Source organism: Aotus nancymaae, unplaced genomic scaffold (assembly GCF_030222135.1).
Source record: "Aotus nancymaae isolate 86718 unplaced genomic scaffold, 86718_ANA_hifiasm-v0.15.2.pri h1tg000007l, whole genome shotgun sequence".
Lineage (NCBI taxonomy): Eukaryota > Metazoa > Chordata > Mammalia > Primates > Aotidae > Aotus > Aotus nancymaae.
In genome coordinates this window covers 56,268,025-56,294,150 of record NW_026988418.1, presented here as the reverse complement: position 1 = coordinate 56,294,150, position 26,126 = coordinate 56,268,025, and the positions used below count along the sequence as shown (strand labels likewise).

General features: G+C 40.6%; 1 protein-coding gene across 2 annotated transcripts in view; it reads right to left on the bottom strand.

The window, feature by feature from the left end:
- Positions 1-26,126, bottom strand: part of TBX15 (T-box transcription factor 15) — a 110,490-nt gene that overhangs the window by 15,548 nt on the left and 68,816 nt on the right. For both annotated transcript variants that reach the window (XM_012458851.3, XM_012458852.2), the window contains exons 6-7: positions 17,453-17,517; positions 2,811-2,908 (exon numbers count right to left, since the gene is read on the bottom strand). In XM_012458851.3, coding sequence (XP_012314274.2) covers positions 2,811-2,908; positions 17,453-17,517 — 163 coding nt within the window. The remainder of the gene's footprint in view (positions 1-2,810; positions 2,909-17,452; positions 17,518-26,126) is intronic.

Below are 26,126 nucleotides of genomic sequence, written 5' to 3'. Positions count from 1 at the left end.
CTAGCCCCATCCCATCACCATATGTATCCAACAATTCAAGTTCTTTCTCCTCTTCCGTTAAAAATGAGGGTCACTGAAGTGTTTTGAAAGTTCAGTTTCTCTGAAACCATTGTTTTCAAAATGTCAATAATAACTCTTCATACTAGTTAATTTCTAGTATAAGTACCATGAAACCTACTATGCTGCACAGCTAAGTAACCCATGCAGGCTTCCTGTGTCTGTGCCTGCCCAATGGCCACCCTCAGTGATCACTCCATATCCATGTCCACATCATCATTATCTTCACCTTCAAGGCCTTTATGTCCCTGCAAGTAGACACTTAAGAGGAAGATGTGTCAGGATCAAGGAATACTGCCTTTCTGAAGATTAATTATTTAAAACATGATTAGACTATTGCTTTTCACAGGGTTCTGGTCAAGTAAGTGATCCAGAATTTCCATCCCTTTTATATTCCCTCTTCCCTTAAGAACTGAGTTCCAGTGACTCTGGACAGTATCAGTCATCAAATGAAGAGAAGACATGTGGTCTAAGATGGAGGCTGGGAGTGGCTCTGCCCACCTGAGCCACAGTGCCAGCAAGTGATCTCATTCACTGTTCATGGGTACATACTGGGTACCAGGACCTGGTAGATCTTGGGGACACAGAGTTGAACACAATTGTCCCCACTAATGCCTGCCCTCAGGGACTGGCGATATCCCTGCCAACCTTCTTGGACCAGCCTCCATGATACAAACTCCTGCTTAGCTAGAACTTGGAAAGGCAATGAGTAAAGCAAAGGCAGATAAGCAAAGAAGCCACCACAGAACTAAATCAAATCGATGACATATTTTTGTCTACTCAGAATGTTTATATAAATTTCTTCACACAAAAAAAATTCTCTCTCTTTTGTAGGTGAAAAAATTGGCATGCAGGAATGGAAGTAAATTGTCCCCAAAGTTAGAGAATTCATTACCATGAAAGGTGAGGGCCTAGATGATTTTCCTGACTCCCTTTCAGCCTCTATCTCTTTTCTTTCTTTCTTTTTTTTTTTTTTGAGACGAGGTTTCACTCTTGTTGACCAGGCTCGAGTGCAGTGGCACAATCTCGGCTCACTGCAACCTCCACCTCCCGGGTTCAAGTGATTCTTCTGCCTCAACCTCTCAATTAACTGGTATTACAGGTGCCTGCCCTCATGCCTGGCTAATTTTTGTATTTTTAGTAGAGACAGGGTTTCGCCACATTGGCCAGGCTGGTCTCAAATTCCTGACCTCAAGTGATCCACCTGCCTCAGCCTCCCAAAGTGCTGGGATTATAGGTGTGAGCCACTGTGCCCGGCCAAGCCTCTGTCTTTAATGGCCATCCATGAGGGTCTCAAAGCAGTGATGACACATTGAATAACCGTTGACTCTGCTTCTAATCACAGCTTTGTAGGGAGAAATATATAAAAGAGATGGAAATTCTGGATCACTTACTTCACCAGCTCCCTGTGAAAAGGAATAGTCTAATCATGTTTTAAATAATTAACCATCAGAAAGGCAATATTCCTTGGTCCTGACACATCTTCTTCTTAAGTGTCTACCTACAGGGACATAAGGGCCTTGAAGGTGATGATGATGAAGAAGACAATGAAAACTAGTAGTATTAAATGTTTCTATGATTTTAAATGCACTATCCCATTTAATTCAAGAATTCTATTTGGTTCTATCTTTCCATATAATGCAGAAGATAAAACTTGGTGTCAGAAAAGCTGAGGGACTTGACCAAGGTTACAAAGCTAGAAAGGATTCGTGATGAGAGCCTAGCCTAGACCTCATCTGACTCCAGAGTCTATGCTTTTGATCACTACACTCACCTTAAAACCTGACAGCTTTCAGCAATTTAAGTTACAAACCTAATTCAGTGTGCAAAACGTTAGAAGTTCCCCTGAAAAGGGAATGTAATATAATATATTACCAAGTTCTAGAATGGCTTTCCAAATGGCAGAGCCACAAATTGAAAAGTGAGGCTTCCATTAATGGCAGCCATTGGATGGAAGAAAATGAGCTCAGTCTGTAAATCCTGACCAAATATCATCTTCAATCGGGAGGTTGAAGGAAACTCATCAGCATCTGACTCTGGGGAGCTTCCACCCAGGTACCCAGGCAGATGAGTGCTGTGCCTGGGGAAGCCACAGGCTAGACTGAGAAAAGGAGTTGAAATAAATCATGACCCATCTGGCCACAGGTTTTCCAACCTGAGCCACAAGGAAAGAAAATCTATAAATTGGATAAAAAGCATGAAGTTCAAAGCAGTAAGGGGAAAGTCCATTTAGCCCGTCAACTGAAAGGGGTGTTGTTTTAGATAAGCAAAACAGGAAGAACACAAATAGCAAGGTTCAGAAAGACTTGCAACAGCCCACTCTTCACCTTGAGACCTGACACAATTTATTCCCATTGTCCAGAGCTAAGTTTTTGCTCATCACAAAACTAGAATAAGAAAACTGATAAGGCTACCATGAGGAATAAATGAAGTAATTAAGAAGATCTCTTAAAATACCAAGGCCTATGTGAATGCTTAGGAATATTAATATCATCATTATCATAAATATATAACCGCACTCTTAGGAAGGGAGAGAGCATTTTGAGTGCCAGATGAAATGCTGCCTCTGGACCCAGGCTGTTTGCAAAAGTGGTGATGCTTTGGTTATTTACAGAGCTCCTAAGTCCTCTTCATTCCGGGAGAACTGGTATAACCCATATCTTGGCCTGAGGCCAGGATATGCTATATTCGGTTCAGCTCCCACTCTGTCCCTGGCCCTGTCACTAAGCAGAGGCCTTGCTCCAGGGCTTTACCTTGCTGCTTCTGCATGGTGGTGAAGTCTTCGAAGGTGAGTGTGCGCACAGGAGGTCTCCAGAATGCGTAAGTCTCCATGATGGCTTCAAGTCCAGTTCTGATGAGAGAAAAGCCAGCAAAGGAAGTTGTAAATAATCTCAAGAAATACGTTGACTTTTTAAAGATCCAGAGTTGGTCTGTCAAACAAGTAAGAAAAACATAGGTAGTGAGAGCGATCACTATCAGGGTAAATTAGTCTGAAAAAGATCAAGGTACAATGATGCTGGACTGGAGGAGGAATAACAAATTAATCTAATTCAGATAATTTGCAAGCAAATCTATAACGATGATGGAATTTTATTCTGACCCTCTTTTAAAGGAGGCTTGGTCTGTAGGGGGGAAAAAGCATGGTAATTGATAAATGTCAAGGCTACTAATATCATGAGTACAACTGAGCAGAAAGTAACATTGATTGTTTATCTAGCACAGAACAACGTTGACATCATTGCCACAGTGCACTGACACAGCCTGACTCAGAGTCAACTCCCGACCTTGGGTATGTACAGAATCAATGGCACTGTCAAACTGCTGTAGTTGTAAAGTCTTCTCCTTTTTTTTTTTTTTTTTTTTGAGACAGATTCTCGCTCTGTCACCAGGCACCAGGCTGGAGTGCAGTGGCACGATCTCGGATCACTGCAACCTCCACCTCCCAGGTTCAAGCAATTCTCCTGCCTCAGCCTCCAGAGTAGCTGGGACTACAGGCGCACGCAAACATGCCCAGCTAATTTTTGTATTTTTTTAGTAGAGACGGGGTTTCACCACATTGGCTGGGATGGTCTCGATCTCTTGACCTCGTGATCCACCCGCCTCAGCCTCCCAAAGTGCTGGGATTACAGGCATGAGTCACCGTGCCCCTGGCCTATAAAGGCTTCTTAAAGCAATAGAGATGAGTAAGGCAGCAGAAATAAAAGGAGAGGTAAGCAATGAAATAGACTTGGGTATCTGCTGCAATAAGACACACCTACCTGAAGATAAAGAAAGGGCTTGGTCTCAGAAATTATACTTCAGGCAAAAAGACTAATATATTTCTCTAAACACGTATCTACGTTTTGGTAACCTAATAATCAGTCTTGTCTTTGATCATCACAAACTGTCAGAGTTCAGGAAGTATCCAATATTTTACAAGTACATTTCTTTAAGGCTTTTGGTTCATTTATATTAGAAATTCTATAAATTGGACTATGTACATACTGTCTTTTTTAACCTTCAATTAACTATGTCTCTAACACATAGGTGAGCTGCTGATAGGCATCATTTTCACGTGATTATTAAGGTTATCTCAGACATATTCTTGCTGATACCCATACCCTCAAAACAAAGTATCAGCTGGGGCTTTGTGTGAAGCTTTGAACACAGCTTCTAAATTCTGATTTTTCTTTAAAACTAGCTGCTTCATGTAACCAAATAGAGGAAGGAGAAGTATGGGAACTATGGGACAGGTGGGAGGAAAACAGGAAACAGCAGATGGCCTAAGTCTTTTCATTGCAAAGTCACTGGAAGGTGAGTGGTATTGCATCCCTTCCTGAAATGGATACGCTTTTCCTTTTGAGATAAAACTTCTGATGCCTGTACTTCTTTCTTGGTAACGTATTTCCAGAGTTCTCTTCAGTCTTACGTAACAAGAAGAAAGAAATTTCATTTTAGGTGACAACAAATATCCTCTTCTTATTAACAACTATAGGATACCCTGAGGTTCTTCTCAGATGAACTGCTGATACACTGATTGACTCTTTGTGTTGGAAAATTTCCTCACTTGCACAGTTAACTTTCTAAAGTCTTCCCTGGAATCTTGGAGGCTTTAAATACACCAGTATTGGCAAACCAAACTCTGTATTTTAAGAAGAGGTTCAGAGAAGAGAGTGCTGCATGGTGTTTATTAGCTGTTAATCTGTTAGAAGTAGGAATAGGAGATATCTCCACATAGTCACTCTACGTTAATGCTGAATACAGTACATGAAACTATTTGTGGAGAGAAAGAGCCCAGGCAATTACGGAGTTCAGAATAATAAGGGGATAGATAAATAAAGCCACACTGAGCCTGGATGGATAGAAGAAATAGATCGGCCAGGCTTAGGTCTTACTACTTTGTTTCGGAATGTTGGCCACCCACCAGAATATCTTAGGATTCTCTTTAATGGCACAGGAGGCTCACTGAAAATGGCAGGGTCTTTATTGTTCCACCTCCTAGTTCATTCTTCCCAGGAACATGTACTGATGAGGAGGACAAAATATTAGCTCAAGGACAAAGAACAGTCCCTTCTGAGTTCATAATAAAGCAATAGAAGACTATGAAATGGCAATAATATACTGATACGCTGCCAATATTTTATTTGTTGAGTAAACAGAAAATGAACTTCATTATCTACCCTAGTTCATTTTGTGCTGCTATAACCTACCGCACACTAGGTAATTTATAAACAATAAAGTTTATTTAGCTCACTGTTCTGGAGGCTGAGAAGTCCAACAGCATGGTGCTGGCACTTGGTAGGGGCCTTTGTGCTGAGTCATATATGGTGAAAGAGATGAAAGGTCAAGGTCAAGAGAAGGCCAGAGAGAAAGGGGCCAAACTCATTTTTTTTTATCAGGAGCACACTCCTGTATTAATTAGCCTACTCTCTTGATAACTACATTAATTCATTCATAAGGCAGAGCTCGAAGAACCTAATCACCTCTTAAAGGTCCCAGCTCTCAACATTGTTGTATTGCAGATTAAGTTTGCAACACATAAACTTTGGAGGATATATTCAAACCACAGCAGTTCATTTTCATAATAGGCAAAACTACTGTGACAAAAGTGTTAATAGTTTTGTTTTATTTAAGCAGTAAACTCTATATATAGAATAGTGACCATTTACTCATAAATCGAAATCTAAAATCCATCTAAAAGAACTGAGTTGTAGAATAACAGATTTTAAATCCGGGAAGAATCTTGGATGTCATCTACTATACCTCTGATGATACTGTCTTGAATGGTTATCCACCTCTTCTGGTATATATCCCCAGGAAGTTTTTCATTTTATTGATAGATCTGATATAACTTTCACCCTCTGGTTTCATTATGAATAAGTAAATAGTGAGAGTGACAGGCATTTCCCACAAGTAGTCCACCTGCCACATCCTCAGCAAGGAGACCTTCCCTAGCTAAAGAACATACTGTACAACAGGCACATATGGACACATATGTAATCCATCCAGGAGTCTATCACAACAAGGATAAATTTGGTAGTGAAATTGTGTGGGAAGGGTTATGGCTCCTAAAAAAAATAATGGCTAAGACAACACATGCCTAACCACACCTTATTAATCCACAGTGGATCTATCTCTTGTAAATATATCCTACATGGCATATATATAAATTATTCTATAATAGAAATGATCCTATAAAATATATTATCCTACAGAGAATAATACTTGTCTCATACTTATATTATTGAATTTATTTATGTATTTTGTATTTATGTATTCAGCTTTTTAGAAAAATTAATCCTATTTATGTATCATATTCCACCTTTTTTATTTGTCTGCAACCCTATTAAGCTTCGTTGGATAAATCTAGTTATTAGAAGGTCCTAGTTCTATATGCCAGTATTTGGTGTAGTCCCATGGCAAGATTAAACAATTCACCTCTCTCCACCACTGGTATGTTTGCACCTCAAGGGCTTAGATACCATGTTCTTCTATGCCCAGTTTTCTGGCACAGTGCTGGTTACATGGTGAGATCTCAAATGATATACATTGAACTAATAAGGAGAGGAATAAATGCTTTATTGCTGAGTCATTCTTACATTTTAATGAGCATTCACTTTTTTAAGTCTAAAACTTAGGAACACAACTTGGTATAAAATAAACTGTCTGAAGACAGAAGAGATCCTCCATTACTAGAGATTTGGGAATTGTTTCTATAGCTAATCATGATTGTGCTTTTATTAACTTCAGGCTCAGAGAGATTTGCATTTTCCTTGTTTCATTCCATTCCAGCCATAGAACTTCTGAGCTTCAGCAGAGTCTGAGTTCCCTCACAGAGGTGAGTCATCTCACACCCCATCTTTTTGTGTGAAAGTTCTCGCCAACCACCTATTAACATCTTCAGCCAGTTGGATGTCTAGTCAAAATTTACCCTGTGATACACATTGTTTACTCATTTATCATCATTTTACCCTAGTTTTGTAAAATTTTATCTCCAAGTTTTTAAAAGCGAATTCATTGTCTGATGGGTAGAAAAAGCAGCCTTAGGTAATGGTATGCCATTAACGTGCTCCACGTGGTGAGCCTCTTCAAGTCTGCTGAACACCGAGACCTGATATCATCTGAGATTTCCAACCAGAGACGGTCAGATTGGCAAGTGTCCCCCTCTTGCTCGCTTTTCCCTGTTTGCTCTCATGACAACATGGGCCGTATCCAAACCACCTTTGTCCAGTGCTTTGGCTGTAATCACCTCTCTGGTTTCCAGGCCTCTTCTCTTTACTCTTTTCAGTCTTCTCACTGGCCAAACCAACAGAATGTGCTGAAGAGAAGGGGAAAGAGGAAGAAGAGAAAGCAAGCCAAGGACCTCCTTTGCAAATTGATGATGCCTCGAAATCAACTTATTTGTAAGAATAGCCAGACTACAGAAAAAAAATCCTTCCGACATTTTCAATCCAAAAAAGATGGCAGGATCATTCCTTCAAAGTTCAACAAATACTTGATAAGTACAACAACAATTATAACTTTCACAGCCCTACTTGGTAACATGCCAATGCATATTTCTGTTTTTCATATGTCTGGAGATAGGGAGTTGCTTTTTTTTTTTTTTTTTTGAGACAGTTTCGCTCTTGTTACCCAGGCTGGGGTGCAATGGCGCGATCTCGGCTCACTGCAACCTCCGCCTCCTGGGTTCAGGCAATTCTCCTGCCTCAGCCTCCCAAGTAGCCGGGACTACAGGCTCAAGCCACCATGGCCAGCTAATTATTGTATTTTTAGTAGAGATGGGGTTTCACCATGTTGACCAGGAGGGTCTCAGTCTCTTGACCTCATGATCCACCGGCCTTGGCCTCCCAAAGTGCTGGGATTATAGGCATGAGCCACCGCGCCCGGCCCAGGGAGTTGCTTTTTAATGTTTCATTTGTTTATTTTCTCTTTAGTTCTGACTTTCTTAACTTTTACTCTTCCCCATACTATTTGCTGGTGATACTGGTAACAAAGGGAACATATGCTATGGGTTGATAAAGCCATTGGCCATCTCTCAGTAGAAGATAGCAAAGGACTAAGGGAAGCCTGCTGAGACAAAGGTCTTGAAGTAAGAAAAGAGTTATCCAACCAAAAAAACCTTACATGCTAAGTTCAGGAAATATAGAAATATACAGACATAAAAGACACAGCGTTTCTACCCTTTATGAGTGTCCTGTTTTTTTTAAAAAGGAGCAAGATATAAACGACTACTTTCCGAACTGTGCAGTAAATGTTACACTGAAGCCATGTATGCCAAGTTGCCATGGAACATTGAGCAAGAATCACTTAATACACCTAAAAAACTCAAGGAAGTTTCCACAAAAGGCCAGTTATCTAAGCTTAATATTAAAGAGTACTCAGCAGTTTTCCATCCAGACAAGAGGCAAGTTTCTCTAGTAGACTTAACAGTATGTGCAAAGACTTGGAGGTATGCAAGAGAAGCCATGCTTTGGGGACTGAAAATAGTTCAGGATGACTGGAGCCTAGGGTACAGAATGGGGAGGGTGGTAGACACCATGAACATTTATTCCACATTAGCTGCTTAGGTTTTATCCCGTTTCTTTTTCCTCTTTTTTCCCCTTCTTTGATCTGATCCCCTTTATTTCCCTTCCAGTATTTGAAAGAACATTTAACTAGAATATACTATTCCTTCAGATAGAGTTATCACATCTCAACATTCGTAGATTTTTCTTGCTTGGTTGAGGTAAGGCCAAACCTTCCTCCATACTTCCTTCTCCTTCACTGGATCTAAAACAGAATTACTCAGATCAAATTTTCCAGACGACTCAGGAATTTTGTTGTCCTGGGATATTCTAAAAGATCTCCCAGCAGAGGTGTGCCAATTGACTAAAAACCAAACCGTCATTCAAAACTTGGCTTTAGATAGTACCGTAAGTATACCTACATGATGAAGTCATTAATGCGTCCTGCAATGGTTTGGGAGAACAAGTGTTCAATGGACAGATGCCTGGAGTTGAGTTAAAATTGTTCCTTACCCAGTTATTCCCAACTTGAGAACCCTGTCCTTCTTTGGAGTCTGAATCAGTAGTAATGGCAGTCCATAAAGAGTTTTCACTGACTCAAGAAGTGTAATTATAACCCATGATAACACAAAGTTGTCTAACTAGAATATTAGGTTTCTTTGCATTTGACTGAAATGGTCTAACTTTGATTTGATCACACGAGGGACAAATTAGCATCATGGTTAAGAGCACAGGCTCTGGGGCTAGATTAGCTGGCTTCAAACTGTAACCCTACTGCCTATTAGTGCAAACTTGGAGGTTATATAACCTCCTCATGTCTAAGTCTGCCTATCTGTAAAATGGAGATAATCATAATACTTCCTCCTAACTGTGATTTAATAAATGTAGACTTATTAAAGACAAAAATGTATCAAGACAACAGAGAAAACATAATGAAAGTTTGAGGACCATTGGTCCAACTCAAGCAAAAGAATTCTAGCCATTTTGCTAAGATTGTGACCTGTAATAGAAGAATATATTCTTACTTCACTGGAATCCAAAATTCCGTCAGCCCTCTGGCTCTGGATTAAATGTAGAAGGAGCTGTCTGATACCTAATTCCCTATTTCATTGTCTTCTCAAAGAAATAAAAACATGTCCCTCAAGTCTCTGTAGGCCTCATTATCTTGTAGATATTTCAGACTCCAATATGTTAGCCATTAAAAAGACGTCACTCTGTTCGATGACACTATCCCTGGGCAAAAGCCATAGCTAACAAAACAACTGCCAACTTTCTCTGGCAAGGCCACATAGCCAAGAGGACAATGATGGAAAAGCCTCACGACGAGGGAGGGAGAACAAATAAGACAGAAAAAATATTAAGTACTGGCTAAAAGACCACAAGACAAAGAATATGACAAATAATTATGGCCTGCATGAAAAGGAGGAGCCCAGTTGGATCCTCTGCCAGAATCCACCACGGGGCCAGCTACCTTGAACCGTAGAAGCAGCAGTGCCTGATAGAGTGTCCAGCACTGATTACTTCCATAGATCTGCTAAATGGCAGAAGCCACCCATGCCAGGGATAACAAAAGGGTATGCGAAATCTACAGGGGCTGGTAAGATTGCCAGGAAAGAGCAGGAAGAGATTGGCTGGAAAAATATACCCAATGGCTTTAGGGAAACTAAATGAAAATACAGAAATTGAAAGTGAGGGAGACACTTGGGATGTCATGCTGATTGAATAAAAGACAAGTGGTTAGTTCACGAGCTCTAAGCTCACTACATGAGCCTTCAGGAGTGACAGGGAGCCAGAGGTGGACAAAGATACAATTTCTGCTGTCTAGCAAGCTGCGCCTCGCAGAAGAGAGAGAAATCATTCTCTGGATGCTGTCATTGGCTGGATTTACAAATTCTGAAAGCTAGTACCTCATCGTGTTTGGTCTTACCATCAGTAAAATAGGAAATAGTACATCGATGTCATCAACTTGGAGATAAAAATGGACAACTTGGACTACAGATACTCTACGAAATAATTATTACTATTGTTTGTATACTTATGATTTGAATGGCCAGAAATATATGAGGTTAAACTGTATGAAACTGCTAGCATTTTACCATTTTTGACTTATAAATACAGTAATTTTCTATGTTTAACTTAATAGATAAAGGTATAGATAAGATTTTAGTTACTTGGTTATAATAGAGAACTCTATTAGCAAATTTTAACTGAGATCCACCATACACTCTTTCTCCTCCCACTCCCAAAGACAAGTTGTTTCAGATTTCAGCAAAAACCAACTGGCCTTAGGGTTAATTTCTAGCTGACTTTTCCTTGCCCCTTTTTTCCTTCTGTTAATATTAGGAACTTTGATTCTTCACCTCACATTCCACCTTCTATTGGGTGTTATGAGGAGGGGCTGGCCCTCCAACAGGGAACTCCTATTTATACCCAAGAGAGGTGGTTCTTTATAAACATGGCCATAAGACAGCAACTGCTGAAGAGGGGGTCACGGGAAAGCTCTTTACTCCCAAATATTTTCCCTACCTCCATTAGGGAGTAATTCTTTCTCTCAGGTTAACTATCAACCTCATTAAACATCCTCTTTCAGTGAGCAAATGTATCCATTCCCGGAATGCAGTGAGTGGCTCCATTTTTAGATCAGCATCCCCTGACATGTTAGGTAAAAGGACGCTAGGCACCAAAAAGGACTGCTGCCAGCCACATTCCCAGAAAACAGCACTGCTGGCTGCAAACACTCTAAGAATGAGCTCAGACTCAGATCTCTTCTCCCACTTCGTCTTGCAAGCCCTATTGTTTCTTCAGTGAGGGGCAACTCATTAAAACTACTTACCCATATAAAACAACTTCCTCGTGATACAGAGCCTGCCACTGGCTCCTTTCTGATAGATTCTAAGTTATAGAATTTGAATGTCCTGGCTCAGGCCTCCAATGGTGGATTCCAAAGAGAAAAACATACCCTCCTAAAAAGTTGTACCAATTCCCTGGGCTACAGAAGGGCCATTCCACTTGGGCCCTATCATAGAACCAATAGCAGTGGCTTCAGGGTGTCATGCCAGCTGGAAACATCTGGAGGAAACTGTGTCACATGGGACAGTCCCCCCTGCAGCTGTACTAGATGCAATGGAGGCTAGGAGTAAGGGTCACAGACAGGATGAAGGCTCCATCAGAGCTTCATTCAGCTTTTTTTTTCCTGTCAGGAAAAAAAAAGAGTCTCTCACTCCATGGCACTTTTAAGACAAGTTCAAAGAACCCCTCACTACCCAGACAAACCATAATCTTAATCATCTCCTTTTTATGTATGTGTTTGCTTTGGAGGAAGTCCCTGAGAATTATATAAAATTTCCCAAGCTGACTTGGGCTTTCTGTAAAATCTTGGCAGCCACCCTATCAGGGACAAAGCTTTCACATCAGATGTGAGCCGAAAGATGCAGGGTCTCTTTTCTTCCACTCCTTTGGTTATCTCTTTAATATGCAGGGTCTTGAAAGCTGTCATGCTCCTTCTAGCTGAGCACAGCGGACTCTCCAGGTGTGTGTGCAGATGCATCTCCCAAGGGTGCTTCTCGACAATTAGACCCAGTGCAAAGGCTCTTGCTTCTCTTCAGCTTTAGGATCTTTGTCTTCTCTTTGGTGCAGACTCCAAAGACACCATCATCTTTGGAGTGGGTGGCCATCCTCAAAGACATAATTTTACCTCTCAGTTCACTACTGGGTGGTCTCTCTCAACCAAATCTCATTCTGCGTTAGCTCAGTCTCTGGGAACCATTTCTTTTCTGAAGCTCACAGGCACTGAAAATTGCAAGGTATCCCTTCTACAGAGAGCCAGAACGCACAGACATACTCCAGCTATCCAGAGTCAGATCAGATAGCCTCCAGGGTGTGTGTGTCTAATCTACAGTTAGACTAAATAGATGTCTTACAGCAGCAATCAGTCTCCAACTTTCATCAAAATGGCCATTAATCTTTAAACTAAGCCTATTTAGAGATTCACTCTTTCTTCGTTCCTTATGTGGTGTTCAAAACTAGCTTCTCACTACTGCTCTACCTGATTTGCCCCTAGTTGGACTAAGACTTTCTCTCTCTAGAGCTCCTGGTTTTTAATTTCTGTGCCACTCATCAACACCTTTTTATTGACTGTAGCTAAAGGAAAAATTGCATTTTATTCGTTATTCCTGGCACTATGAGAAAAGAATACAAGAACAGAAACCTGAAATAGGTGCAGTCCGTCTTCCAGGAGCTTATATTCTAGTAGGGGGCAGAGGCCAGGAGCACAGAGCACAAAACCAAAAAAAAAAAAAAAAAAAACTCAAGCTGAGAAAAGCTATTTTTCCCTGGGAACAGGAAAGTGTTACTGTCACCTGCAGTAGGAGAAGCCTCCCGGAGGCAATCCTGGGATATTGTGCCTGAGAGCTAGGCCTGGTAATAGGTGAACACTGCTCCCGCCCCCACATATGCACACAAAACTAGATTTGGGCCATACAATTTCTAAGAAATCTACAAGTAGAAACAACTTAGGAAAAAAAAAAAAAAGAAGAAGAAAACACAATTTCCCTCCTATTGCAGAGAAAATGACTGGAAGCAAAATCTGTCAGTGATTTCACTCCAGAAGAAATGGCCATCTGCTATTCTTCCCCACAACATGAACACACACATACACCCACCCATCTCTCTCCCTTTTTCTCTCTCTCTCTCTCACACACACACACAGGTATACTTACACATGTACACACACACACACACATTCACATATTTATGATTACTTACACATACGCACATAGACACACACTCACACATATACAGGTTTACTTATACATACACACATTCAACATTCACACACACACACACACGTGCGTGCATGCTCCCAGTGAAGACTTCTCATGAGGGGCATAATTACTTGGTAATGGAGAGTAGCAGTTCCATAAGTCAAATCTGAAGGGTGGAGACCTTCCCATGCTTCTCACCTGACACTTCCTAAAGAAGCAGGGAGAACTACAACAGGTGCTAATGATGGTGGCACCACAGGGCTGAAACCTGGACTCACTGGGGCTCCCACTGGGGTCCTACACAGTCCAGTGAATAACACCTCTTGTTTCATCTGAGCTCAGAATCTGTTCTGTGGAAGATACAGGAGCCTAATGCCATGGAGACCAGAATACATTTTTACTATAGATAAAGGTATTAGGGGGTTGTGGCATAGGTGAGAAGGCTGAATGAGCTGACTAGAACTCCCCTGAAATAAGCTGATGCCTCAGAAATGTAGGCTTCCTCTGCTAGGCTTTCCACATAATGGGAAAACAGCTGGGAATGTATTTTCTGCAGACAAGCAGGCAAGAATCTGCAGGGGGTTCCTTCTTCCAGACTCAGCAATCAGATCAGTCATTCTGGTTTCCATTGAGAGGAAAGAGAAAGGTATGGGGCAAGAAGCCAGAAGGACTTCTCCATGGATTGCTTTTTTTCTTTTGAGATGGAGACTTGCTCTGTTGCCCAAGCTGGAGTGCAGTGACACAGTATCGGCTCACTGCAACCTTTGCCTTCCAGATTCAAGCAATCCTCGTGCCTCAGCCCCCCAGTAGCTGGAATTACAGGCACGAACCGCCATGCCTGGCTAATTTTTGTATTTTTAGTAGAGATGGAGTTTTGCCATGTTGGCCAGGCTGGTCTTGAACTCCCGACCTCAGGTGATCCACCCGCCTCAGCCTCCCAAAGTGCTGGGATTACAGGCATTAACCACCATGCGTGATCCAATATCTCTTTACATCAATGTTTGAAAAATAGGAAGCTAGTATCCTCAGCCACAGGTCCCCCAAGCACTCTTTTCTATACTTCAGAGGACACAGTTGTCAGCCAGGGGGCCACACTCGGAAGGTTCTGAGTGTGAGAGGCTTATGGGGCAAGAGAGACTCTCAAAGGCATTTGAAGAGAGTGTTGTGGGTGGCTGTGTCTTCACCATCTTTCCTCTCATTCCTCCCTTCTTGAGCCTCTGGATTGTACTAGGATGGATTGAGATCGACAAACCTGAACATGTTTTGGTTTGAGGTTTGGCAAACTCTGTAACTCCAAAGTCTTCCACAAATGTTTTGTGTTCTGCAAAACCAAAAAACATTGGCCAAGCACTTTCCCCCCTAATTTTTAAGCCCATGTGTTTTTAAAGGAAATGTAATCCGTATGTTTTGGGTACATTTATATGCAACTCATCAAACCGTGCTCCTCTGCATGAGTCAATTGATGTCTAAAATGCATGGGGAAGATCTTAGATTTATAAAAACTTTTTTTTAGCACTGAAGGGCAATAGATGAGGTGCTGGATGGAAGGTGGTAAACTGGGTCCAGATGCTGGCACATCAGTTCTCAAGATTTGCAGATAATTCTCTATATCCTCATCCATCAATTTTCCCCACATGCAAAGTGGCATTAATAATTGTTGCCCTCATCAGATCTTGTGGTAGCTAGTGATAATTTAAGTGTGATTATCAGGTAATTTTGAGATATTTAAAGAGAAAAATACAAGGGCCTCCGTACTTGCCCTAACAATTTATTTTAATCCAGCTTTCCAGAGTGCTGGAGGGCAAAGATGGCTTCTATCTTTAGTAATTCATCCTCGCCCCATCATGAGACACATGACTTCAATGTCATTGTATCATGGTTTCACCTGCTAGGGAAGGTCAGGCTGGCTTCCTGTTCTCTACTAGGAAAACCCTTATTTACACGGGGATAGAGAGTTGATGAAGTCACGGGGAGCAGACTACAAGGACAAGCTAAGAGTATACAGTTTGTGTTACTTGGAAAAGCAAAGGTTCTAGGTGACTTGAATAGTGTTTTTACACAGATTAAGGCCTTTTAGAGGTAGAGTTCTGTTCTCAATATCTGTTTAACATAACATAAATCAAGTGTAAACTGTTAGCATGATAAAGCCTAAAGCATTCAGGCTTTGAAGTGAGGCAGAGTCGGTTTTAATACCTGCTCCAGCTTTACTATGGGACGGTAAGAAAACTGCCTAACCTCTCCAAGACTCGATTGCCTCATCTGTAAAATATGAGTCGTTTTGAAGATTAGAGAAAACATAATTAATAATTCAGTAAGCCCATAGTGCAGAATCTTGGAATAAAAGGCAACAGGAAATGGCTCCCAAGCACATTCTGCCGACCTGGACAGGTAAAATAAGCTAATGGGAAGGAAGAGGATGGGCCATCTGAAATGAAGGTAATAGGTATTCATTCCTCACCGGCTAAATTTTGAAAATGAAGGCCTTTGTCTCATTATAAACAAAGAATGATCAAACAGGAAAGCATTTTCCATGTAGTCCATATGCCTACTATGCTCTACCACTAACAAGTAGTTGCTTGACCAAAAATATATTGCTCAGTCTTATCATCTACAAGCTGGAAGTTTAAGTGATTTTTACTTTACTCAGTACATATAATTTTTAAAAATTCGAAGGGGAATACAATTTTATTAAAATATAAATATATTTTAAATATACAATAAGTTTAGTAGAGAAGTTATTCATAAATTATTTTGTAAAGAAATTGATTACCATGACTGATCTTAGCATAAATCTGGATTATAATATAATGCACTGCATATTTCACAAAATGGTTTAAAATGAAAGTTTTTGGTTTATTTGAAAACTCTTACAGAGAGAATACTAAAGATAACTCCTAATAATCTGTCATTTGAATGTAAATAAATGCCCTCAAATTATGAAAAAAGAAATCTGACAAAGTAAACAGTCATTGCAAAGCCTTGTACTTTGAGACAGCTGTATCACATTTATGGATTCAATATTGTCTATATAAGATGAAATTTTCTGATCGAATCATCTTAGATACAGCTGGTTTCCTTATCCATCTTCATTCTCTTTTAACTTACCATAGGTAACAGCTTTTAATTTTATATAGGAGGAGTGAAACAGAATTTAGAGAAAAGAAAGAATTACCAACCAGAGAAACAACACAGTCTCTAAGGACATTTATAGCAGGGGCAAATAGTCCTATCAACTTCAGCAGTTCTTAAAAGATTCACTACATAATAACCTAGTCATGGCCGGGCGCAGTGGCTCACGCCTGTAATCCCAGCACTTTGGGAGGCCGAGGCAGGCGGATCACGAGGTCGAGATCGAGACCATCCTGGCCAAAATGGTGAAACCCCGTCTCTACTAAAAATACAAAAAAAAATTAGCTGGGCGTAGTGGCACGCGCCTGTAGTCCCAGCTACTCGGGAGGCTGAGGCAGGAGAATTACTTGAACCCGGGAGGCGGAGGTTGCAGTGAGCCAAGGTCGTGCCATTGCACTCCAGTCCGGCACCTGGTGATGGAGTGACTCTGTCTCAAAAAAAATAAATAAATAAAAATTTTAAAAATAACCTAGTCATAATGACTGAGGCTAAGTCACCAAGGAAGGGGTGTTCTATACACCCTCTTTTCTAAAGCGGGAAGCATTTAATATATTTTGGAACAATTTCCTAGGGGAAAAAAGGTTAAATTTTTTCACACAGTTTTAGCTCTTAAGGTAGTAATTTTCTGGAAAATGTCATTTGTCTATGACTCCTTGTTTCCTGGTAATGCAAAATATATGAGATATCACTGCAGGTGCTGAAGCCACCTACTGATGCTTATCAGAAAAAATAATGGCTATACTTTAGTGATAATAAATTACCATAAAATGTCTTTGAAGTTACTCAGTAACTAAATATGATGTAAGGAAGAAAACAGAATGAGAGATTTGATCTGGTGATTTAGACTATGCAACAAAGAATTTGATTATTGCATTAGCTATCCATTTCTCTCTGCCAAAGTCTACACAGTGGCAGAGCACACAGGTGTTTTCTAAAAATCAGGAGCCATGAGCCATCAACAGGATGTAAGGGAAGTGACGTCACATAGAAAAGAAGTTTCTCTTCCACAGTGATTCTTACCTGTTTCTCCCAGAATCTCTGAATCCTTTAGCAAAAGGGTTTCGGTCAATTTTTAATCTGGTAATCTAGAAACAAACAAATAAGTATGAATTGCTTTTATATTAACTGATTCTTTTTTAGTAGTCCTAGAAAATTACAAAAATCACCGTTTAAATAACAGCTGTTGCTCTTATTTAATTTCCTTTCAGCTTGAGATTTAATCTGAAGTTGTATATAGAACTTGGCCTGGCACACAGATGTCTGACCCACCTGACTCACTTCTCCATAAAAACTAAAGTTTGCCCAGTATGTGACTCTATAAACTCTCTTCTACTCACCTTCCTTGCCCCAGAGTGATGATAAATCACTTGCCTAGACAGACATTGAAATGGAAAACTGGTCAATGGTCACGTCCATAGTACATGACATACGGGAGGCACTTAAAAAATGCTTGTTGAATGAATGAGTAAGCAAACAATGTGCGAGTGATTGAATAATTAATAATAGACTCAGTCAATTCAGTCAGGTGCAATCAGACCACCAGACAATCTGCCTCAGTCTGAAAGACCCAAAAAATTGACTGCATTTTCCATTTCACTGAAGGCATGCCTTTCCTACTACTAGAAAGTGTTCATTTAATGATCTGAAATGTTCATGTAAAAGACAGAAAAAGTAGCGAGACTTTTGCCAGGGTCTTACCCAAAGGAAAATCTACAAATGTGAGACTGGATGGGCAGAATGCAGTGCGTGTCATCCAGTATCCGAGACTCACAAGCAAACCAGTAATAAAGAGTCAGTTTCATAAGGCTGACCAGCCCAGCACATTCAACTGTGTCACCAGCATGGACAGGTCCTCAGGGGCCATTTGGTTCAACCTCCACTCAATGCATGACTCCCCCTCCATTGCATCCTATCTTAGTTCCAGCAAACCCTGCCATGGTTGTATCTATTACCCTCATGCCTGTAAACTAGAACAAGCCTGAGCAACATATTCCATATACACGCTAGTGTTTCCACTTTCATCCTTCGTACATTGTGTCTGAACTAATTGTTAATGACTCACTACATTCAAGCAAAAAGACTTAGGGATGGGTGCTAGGGAGCTCAGCAAAGAAGGAAGGCACTCTCAATGCAAGGTAATTCTAGAAATAAGGGAATCTAATTATTTAAGACTACCTTCATATTTTTGATAATTGCAGAACTATCACTAAGATAGCTAAAATTGGTTCCTACATTGCAAATCTTTCCTTGTTCTCTTTCACCTCATTTCATTAGAGTGGAATTTCCCAAGACTGCAGTCTTTAAAAGCAATATGAGAATCTGTTTCCTTTGCTTTTGGTGTTTTAGTCATGAAGTTTTGCACATGGAGGGATAGCATTAGGAGAAATACCTAATGTAGATGACGAATTAATGGGTGCGGCAAACCACTATGGCACGCATATACCTATACAACAAACCTGCATGTTCTGCACATGTATCTCAGAACTTAAAGTATAATAATAATAATAATAATAATAATAAAGCAATGTGAGATTCTGACAAACAGACTCTGACTTGAAAGAGTCTTCAAGGCTTCAAGGCTATTTTTCTCCCCAAATATTCCTTGCCTTTGAAATTGCACACTAATTATGCAGCACTAATAATGTAGCAAAAGCAATTTTACATGTATTTTATAGACCAGAGCAGGAGCCTAAACATTTGGCTTTCTAAAGTCCAGTGTCTGCCATGTGAATATGGTATTGAATTTAAAGAGTGTCACTGCTTTTCTGTGTTTGACTTAAAATCAGTTATTTCTTCCTCCATAATCCACAGCAATAAACCATGCACCATATTTTCTTTTCAAGTTGGGGTTATAATATTTTATTTTCTCTTTCAAGTTGGTTTATCCTGTCCAACTCATTTATGATAGGGATTTCTGACACATGACTGTGATGCCATGTTTTGGGGTCTCCACAGACTCCTGTAAATATAACAGCACTCTACTTCATGGGCCTGAGAGAAATGGTTGAAAATATATTTCCCACAGCTCATTTGATCCCAGGCCGATGGGTATGCATGGAAATTTAATAGCAAATGCCTCAACTGTTAGGAAAAAAACAGTATCTGTACACTTGTTTTAAAGCTTTAATTGTGAGAATTAGCTTTATGAAGAGCTTGGCTGTGCCACTTCTCATTTCTCATCAGGTGCCTTCTGTGTGCAAAGCAGTGTGACAAGCAGCACAGGTGACAGAATGGTGTACAGCCAGTGTATAGCTGTATGTCATCCATTTATCCTCAGAAAGCTTATAACCTAGAAGAAAGAAGCAGATGTGCACTAACAATTATGATATAAAACAGAAGGTGATAAGGTTCACAATAAAGGCAAAGTATGATGAGAGCTTAGACCAAGTAGGAATCACTCTAAGTTCAAGGGCTCTGGGGTCTCATGTTAGAGACAGTATGTGAGCCAGGCCTTGAAGGATGTGTAGGATTTTAATGAAAAACACAAGAGAAAGAAAGGGGACAAATGAAGCATTTCTTTTTTTTTTTTTTTTTTTTTTTTTTTGAGACAGAGTCTTGTTCTGTCGCCAGGCTGGAGTGCAATGGCACGATCTCGGCTCACTGCAATCTCCGCCTCCTGGATTCAAGCAATTCTCCTGTCTCAGCCTCCCGAGTAGCTGGGACTACAGGCACGTGAGCATTTCTTAAGAAAGACACTGTATAACAAAAGACACGAACAGACACTTCTCAAAAGGAGACATTTATGTGGCCAACAAACATGAAGAAAAGCTCAACATCACTGATCATTAGAGAAATGCAAATCAAAGCTGCAATGAGATACCATCTCACGCCAGTCAGAAATGGTGATTATTAAAAGTCAAGAGGCCAGGTGTGGTGGCTCCTGCCTGTAATCCTTGTACTTTTGGAGGCCAAGGTGGGCAGACTGTCTGAGCTCAGGAGTTTGAGACCAGCTGGGCAACATGGTGAAACTCCATCTATACTAAAAAATACAAAAAATTAGCCAGGTGTGGTGAGGCACACCTGTAGTCCCAGCTACTCAGGAGGCTGAAGCAGGAGAATCACTTGAACCGGGAGGTGGAGGCTACAGTGAGCTGAGATTGCACCACTGCACCGCACCCTGGGTGACAGAGTGAGACTCTGTCTCCAAAAAAATAAACTAAAGAAATAAAAAACGAAAATAAGTAACTAAAGAGTCAAGAAACAACAGATGATGGCAAAGCTGTGGAGAAATAGGAACACTTTTACACTGTTGGAGGAATACAAATTAGTTCAACCATTGTGAAAGACAGTGTGGTGATTCCTCAAAGACCTAGAACCAGAAATAGCATTCAATCTAGCAATCTCACTACGAGGTATATACCCAAATAAATATAAATCATTCTGTTATAAAGATATGTGCATGTGTATGGTCATTGTAGCACTATTCACAATAGCAAAGATACGGAATCAACCAAAATGCCCGTCAATAATACACTGGATAAAGAAAATGTGGTACATATACATCATGGAATACTACACAGCCATAAAAAAAGAATGAGATTCTGTCCTTTGCAGGGACGTGGATGGAGCTGGAAGCCAATATCCTATGCAAACAAATGCAGGAATAGAAAACCAAACACCACACGTTCTCACATGTAAGTGAGACCTGAATGATGAGAACACATGGCTACAGGGAAGGGCGCAATACACACTGAGGGGGAGAGGAAGAGCACCAGGATAAATAGCTAATGCATGTGGGGCTTAATATCGAGGCAATGGCTTGATAGGTGCAGCAAACCACCATGGCACATGTTTACCTTAGAAACAAACCCACACATCCTGCACGTGTATCCTGGAACTTAAAATTTAATTTAATTTAATTTTTTTTTAAGAAAGGAAAGGTCCCATGTAAGCATGAATATCAAAGTGGGAAGGAATAACATGTATTCCATGGAAAAGTCTGGTTTATCCGGAGCTATGGGAAGAAGAGCAATGAGAGAAGGCTAGAGAGGCCAACTTGAGGCCATGTCATAGAAAGCCTTTGTTATCCAATCAGGCATTTAGATTATTCAGAAGGCAGAAAAGAGCAATTTTAGCTGTATAAACCAAAGTATGATCCCAGGTACTGCTTGTGCTGGCAACTTCGGCTATGTTTACTGATACCAAGGGTAACAGGGACGGTGCTTTGGAGGATGAAATGAATGCATTTTTAAGCTCAATCATCTTTAGTTTAGTTCCATGGGTCCCATATCAAGAGGCAGCCTGAGACACTCTGAGTTGATGAGTATCTTCTACAGTACAGAGAAGGATGCAAAATAACTGAGCCATAAGGCTTGCTGTCCTGTGGAAGACAAGCATATGATATAAGGTGAATTCCTATCAGATAGAAAAAGAAGTTAAAAATCCTCCCCTTCTCACAGAGAGGAGAAGACAGACAAAGCAAAAGCAAGCAGTTATATTTAATGAGTCTTATCTACCCCATTCGAGCAAAAATCCGAGGATGGGGTGGGGAGACTCAGAGCAGATTGGCAGGGTTATCTCCATACATAGACGGGGGTGACTGCATCAAAGTAAGAATGCTACCTGGTCCGATTAAACGGAAAGAGGCCTGAGTTTGTACCTCCAGGCTCCCATGGGCCTTCTTTGGTGGGTAAGGGACTCAGAAGTCTTCTCATGCCATGATAGGAAAAGCAGGGTAACTGTAACACAGATGTGCCACAAGGTTTAGTCAGACCCAAACAGAGGACCTGGGTGAGACCTGAGATGAGACTGAGCCAGCAAGGAAGCCCCACGAGGCTGTGACCTAGGCAAGAAAACAAGGCACAACTTGAGCAGTTTCTTATCTGGAGAACATATCAGCACTAGGGACCCAAGGTCAGACCCGACCAGGTGCCTCACAGCACAGGCCAGTGAGCCCAGCAAACAGCACAGGAATGCACTCGCTGCCACTATGGAGGCACATAAATTCCATCTCCACTGCTGTACATGAACCATACATCCAGAGGTCATGGGGTAGAGTGGAGGACGGGACAAAAACCACTGCTAAACACTTTGCCCAAAGTAAATCGAGTTACATGAAGGGATATTTAACCCAAAATAGAACTGGAAAGTTCAAATTTTCCCCTTATCCTCCTCCAGTATAAGGGCCAGGACTTTTTAGGAAAATCAGCTATAGAAAATTTTATATATATGTCATATTTGAGTAATTAATTTTCAACCCTATTTCACAAGCACATGTTTCAGTTAGACCCAAATATAGCTATCTATCTCCACCTCTCTGACCTTAGCCCACGTCCTCATCATCTCTTGACTGAGCTATTCTAAGTGGCCTTTAAAATGAACTCCTTTCTTCCATTCTCCTCCCTGTAAAATATCTTCTCTACCCAGCACCCCATGTGGTCTTTGTTAACATGTAAGTGGACCATATCATTCTCTTTAGTGACCACTGCTGCTCAGAATTTAATCCAAATTTCTTTCCCAGACTTGCAGAGCCAGCAGGCCCTTGCCCTGGCCTATTTCTCCAACCTACTTGCACTCCCCTGCCTTGATCCACAGGCTCAGGGCAGACTGAGCAACTCAACCAAACTGAGATGCTCCCAGTGCAGGAATATGCCAAGCTTTCTATGCTCAGGCCACTCACATCTGCTCTACAACCAGATTTAAAACGCTAGCTTCTCTGCTTTGCACATAGCTGACTCCTTGTCCTAAGTCTCAGCCAAAATGTTATCTCCTGAGAGAGATCTGCTCTGATCATCCTCCAAAATAAAATACTTCTGCAACTCCTTTTAACTGCATCCTTTTTACTTCAATCTTTGCTCTTAACGCAATTGGCAATTACACATGTATTTTTGTATTTACATGTTTACTAAATGTAACTCCCCCGGACCACAGGTAGGAACCATGTCTGTTTTATATACCATTTAATAAAGCAGAACTTAGTGTGACATGCTCAATGAATATTTATTCAATGAGTAAATGAATAAACGATGATGTGAGGGCCAGGGATCATGAGTCCCAAAGCTATGCTAAGCTTTAGATAATCTAGACCAAACAATGCTCTTGATTCTATTTGCTTTCACTACAGGCATTACAGACAAAAATCGTAACTGTTCTTTCAGTCAAAACAAGGTCTATTAGTAACCCCCTGTGTGACTAAAACAAGTCTACTGGTCTACATGTTCAAACTTGGTCCAGTAATAATGAGAAGACAGGGAAAATACAGAGGTTGTAAAAGCATTTTTCTTTACCGATTTTATTTGGAAATAACCTTATACTGATTTGTGTTGTTTGAATTATAGAAGACCGAGCCACAGAAGGGGGTGGTTGCCGACTTGCCACCATTAATTTTAATCATTGTCAAGGACTTCTTGCCTAGTAACATGGAGGCAGTTAATAAATGAGGTATACTTCATAGTGCACAGGGCAGACATAAATAGCACAACTTGCAAAGGAAATGAAACTCGAATATCCTGAGTATGGTTTTACAGTACCAAGGCTGAAAGGGCCCTCTCTTATTAACGCTCTTCATTATTTTTATTTCTTACTATATGGCTTGAGAGGTTTTCCACAGGGGAGAAAACAAAACAAAAAAACCTTAGCCCATATGAAAAAATCCGCACTGATTTGAGCCAGCAAAACGGGTCACCAGTCTAAACCATAATGAGTGGCTCAGAAATCATATTGGATTTGCTCACACAAATTTGGCTCTGGTTTCCGACTTCCTATCTGGTTCATGTAGCCAATTCTCATTAAGAAATAAGACTGTGTCACCCGGGGAGAACAGGGCCATGTCTTTGAGAAGTCTAGTTTCCTGTTTGAAAACAAAAATCAATGTTCGGCAGTCTTTTGCCCTTGGAGAAGACAAAGACTTTGCAATGTAAATTTCTTCCTAATTCCATGAGGATATGTTGGCGTCAAATCCTTCTACGAAAAAGCATAGAGTCTTGAGTCACCTTTATTCCCACATCTAGCACTTTATACTCCATGAAGAGATTCTGGGCATGCTGCACCTTCCTCTCTGCCATAGACGTGCCAAGTTGGCACACAGAGAGCAAATAATAGTAATAATAACTTCAGTATGCTAGCAACCCTAGGAGTCTATTGATCAGTAGCAAGGATGGAAGGAAGGAATGGAAAAGGGGGAAAGAAAAGTATAAAATATTCCATGAAAATAGAAAAGCTCTCTTTACTAATACTTATATGCAGAGAAACAGAACCAGAGATATATAAAGAAACCAGTGTTAGAGTCATGTTGGCTAATCATTCATTCAGTTTCATTTCAGTCATTTGCCAGCCATATATATTCAGTGCTATGCAGTATAGGGCAGACACAACTATCTTAGAATTATGGAGCTATGCTTCAGAATGTTATAGGCCAATTCTAATCCCTCTCCCATCATTTGAGGAATCAACATTAAATCCCGATTTTTCCTTCTACCAAATGGAGAGTTAACATCTATCTACTCTCCCCGTCTCATAATTTCATTAAAGGAGGGACATTTTTGTATCAAAAGAAGTGGGAAAGACAAAATAAAGTCTATTAAAGTGAACATCTACATTCATAAAAGTCCCTATACTTCTTTATGTTTCTCATTTTTTAGTGAACCATAAAAAATTTCTCCATAGACTAGTACCGATTCAGACCAAATCATCAATTTGCAAATGAGAACGCTAAGGTAGAGTGATTTGCCAAACGTAGTACAGTCCATCAACTGTGGAGTTGGCTGTAGAACTCAAGCCTCCTAACTCTCAAATTCTTGTTTTCTACACCACACTGTTTATTTGTAAAATGTACGACTTTTGTTCTCAAAAAGCTCAAAATACCAAGGGGAAGATTGGACAAGCATGCCAGAGTTACAACATGATGAAGTAATGAGAGAGGTGCAGAGCCCTAACAGTTCTAACTGGGGAGAGCTCATTTGCAGCTGAAAATGTGAAATAAAGTGGTAGGGGATGGTATTTTCACCGAATTTTTGAAGAGTAGAAAAAATCAAGACAGATAAAAATGAAAGGAAAGGGCATTCCTGGAAAAGAAAATGGAAAATACAGAGGCAAGGAGGCTACAAAGTTCAGGCAACAGTAAACATCTAACCAGATTGCAACACTCTTGTGGATGTGTGATGAGGAATAACAGAAATTGAGCCTAGAAATGTAGTTGGTGATTAGCCACAGAGGAAATTATTGGAAAGACTCGGGGTTCAGGACTTGACTCCCCAGGTACTGAGGAGTCATTGACAATTTTTGGCATAGAAATGGTGCAATTATCACTGTGCTTCACAATGATGTATAGGATGGCTTGTGACACATTACGCTTGCAGTCCAGGTGACCTAATTGGAAGCTATCATAAGAACCCAAGGTGGGGGAAGGCAGAAACAAAACAAGGGCAAAAGCAATCAGATTAGAAGGAAGAATATGTTCTATCAATAGAAGCAAAAGACATTAGTGGCAGACTGAATGCCATGACAGCCAGGTGTTCAACCTGGGTGACAAGATGGGAGTCAGTAGGAATGGGAGGCTCACACCCATAATCCCAACACTTTGGGAGGTTAAGGTGAGAGAATCGCTGGAGCCCAGGAGTTCAAGACTAACCTGGGCAACAAAGCGAGACCCCATCTCTACAAAAAAATTAAAATAATTAGATGGGCATGGTGATACCCGCCCTGTGGTCCCAGCTACACAGAAAGCTGATGCAGGAGGATGTCTTGATCCCAGAAG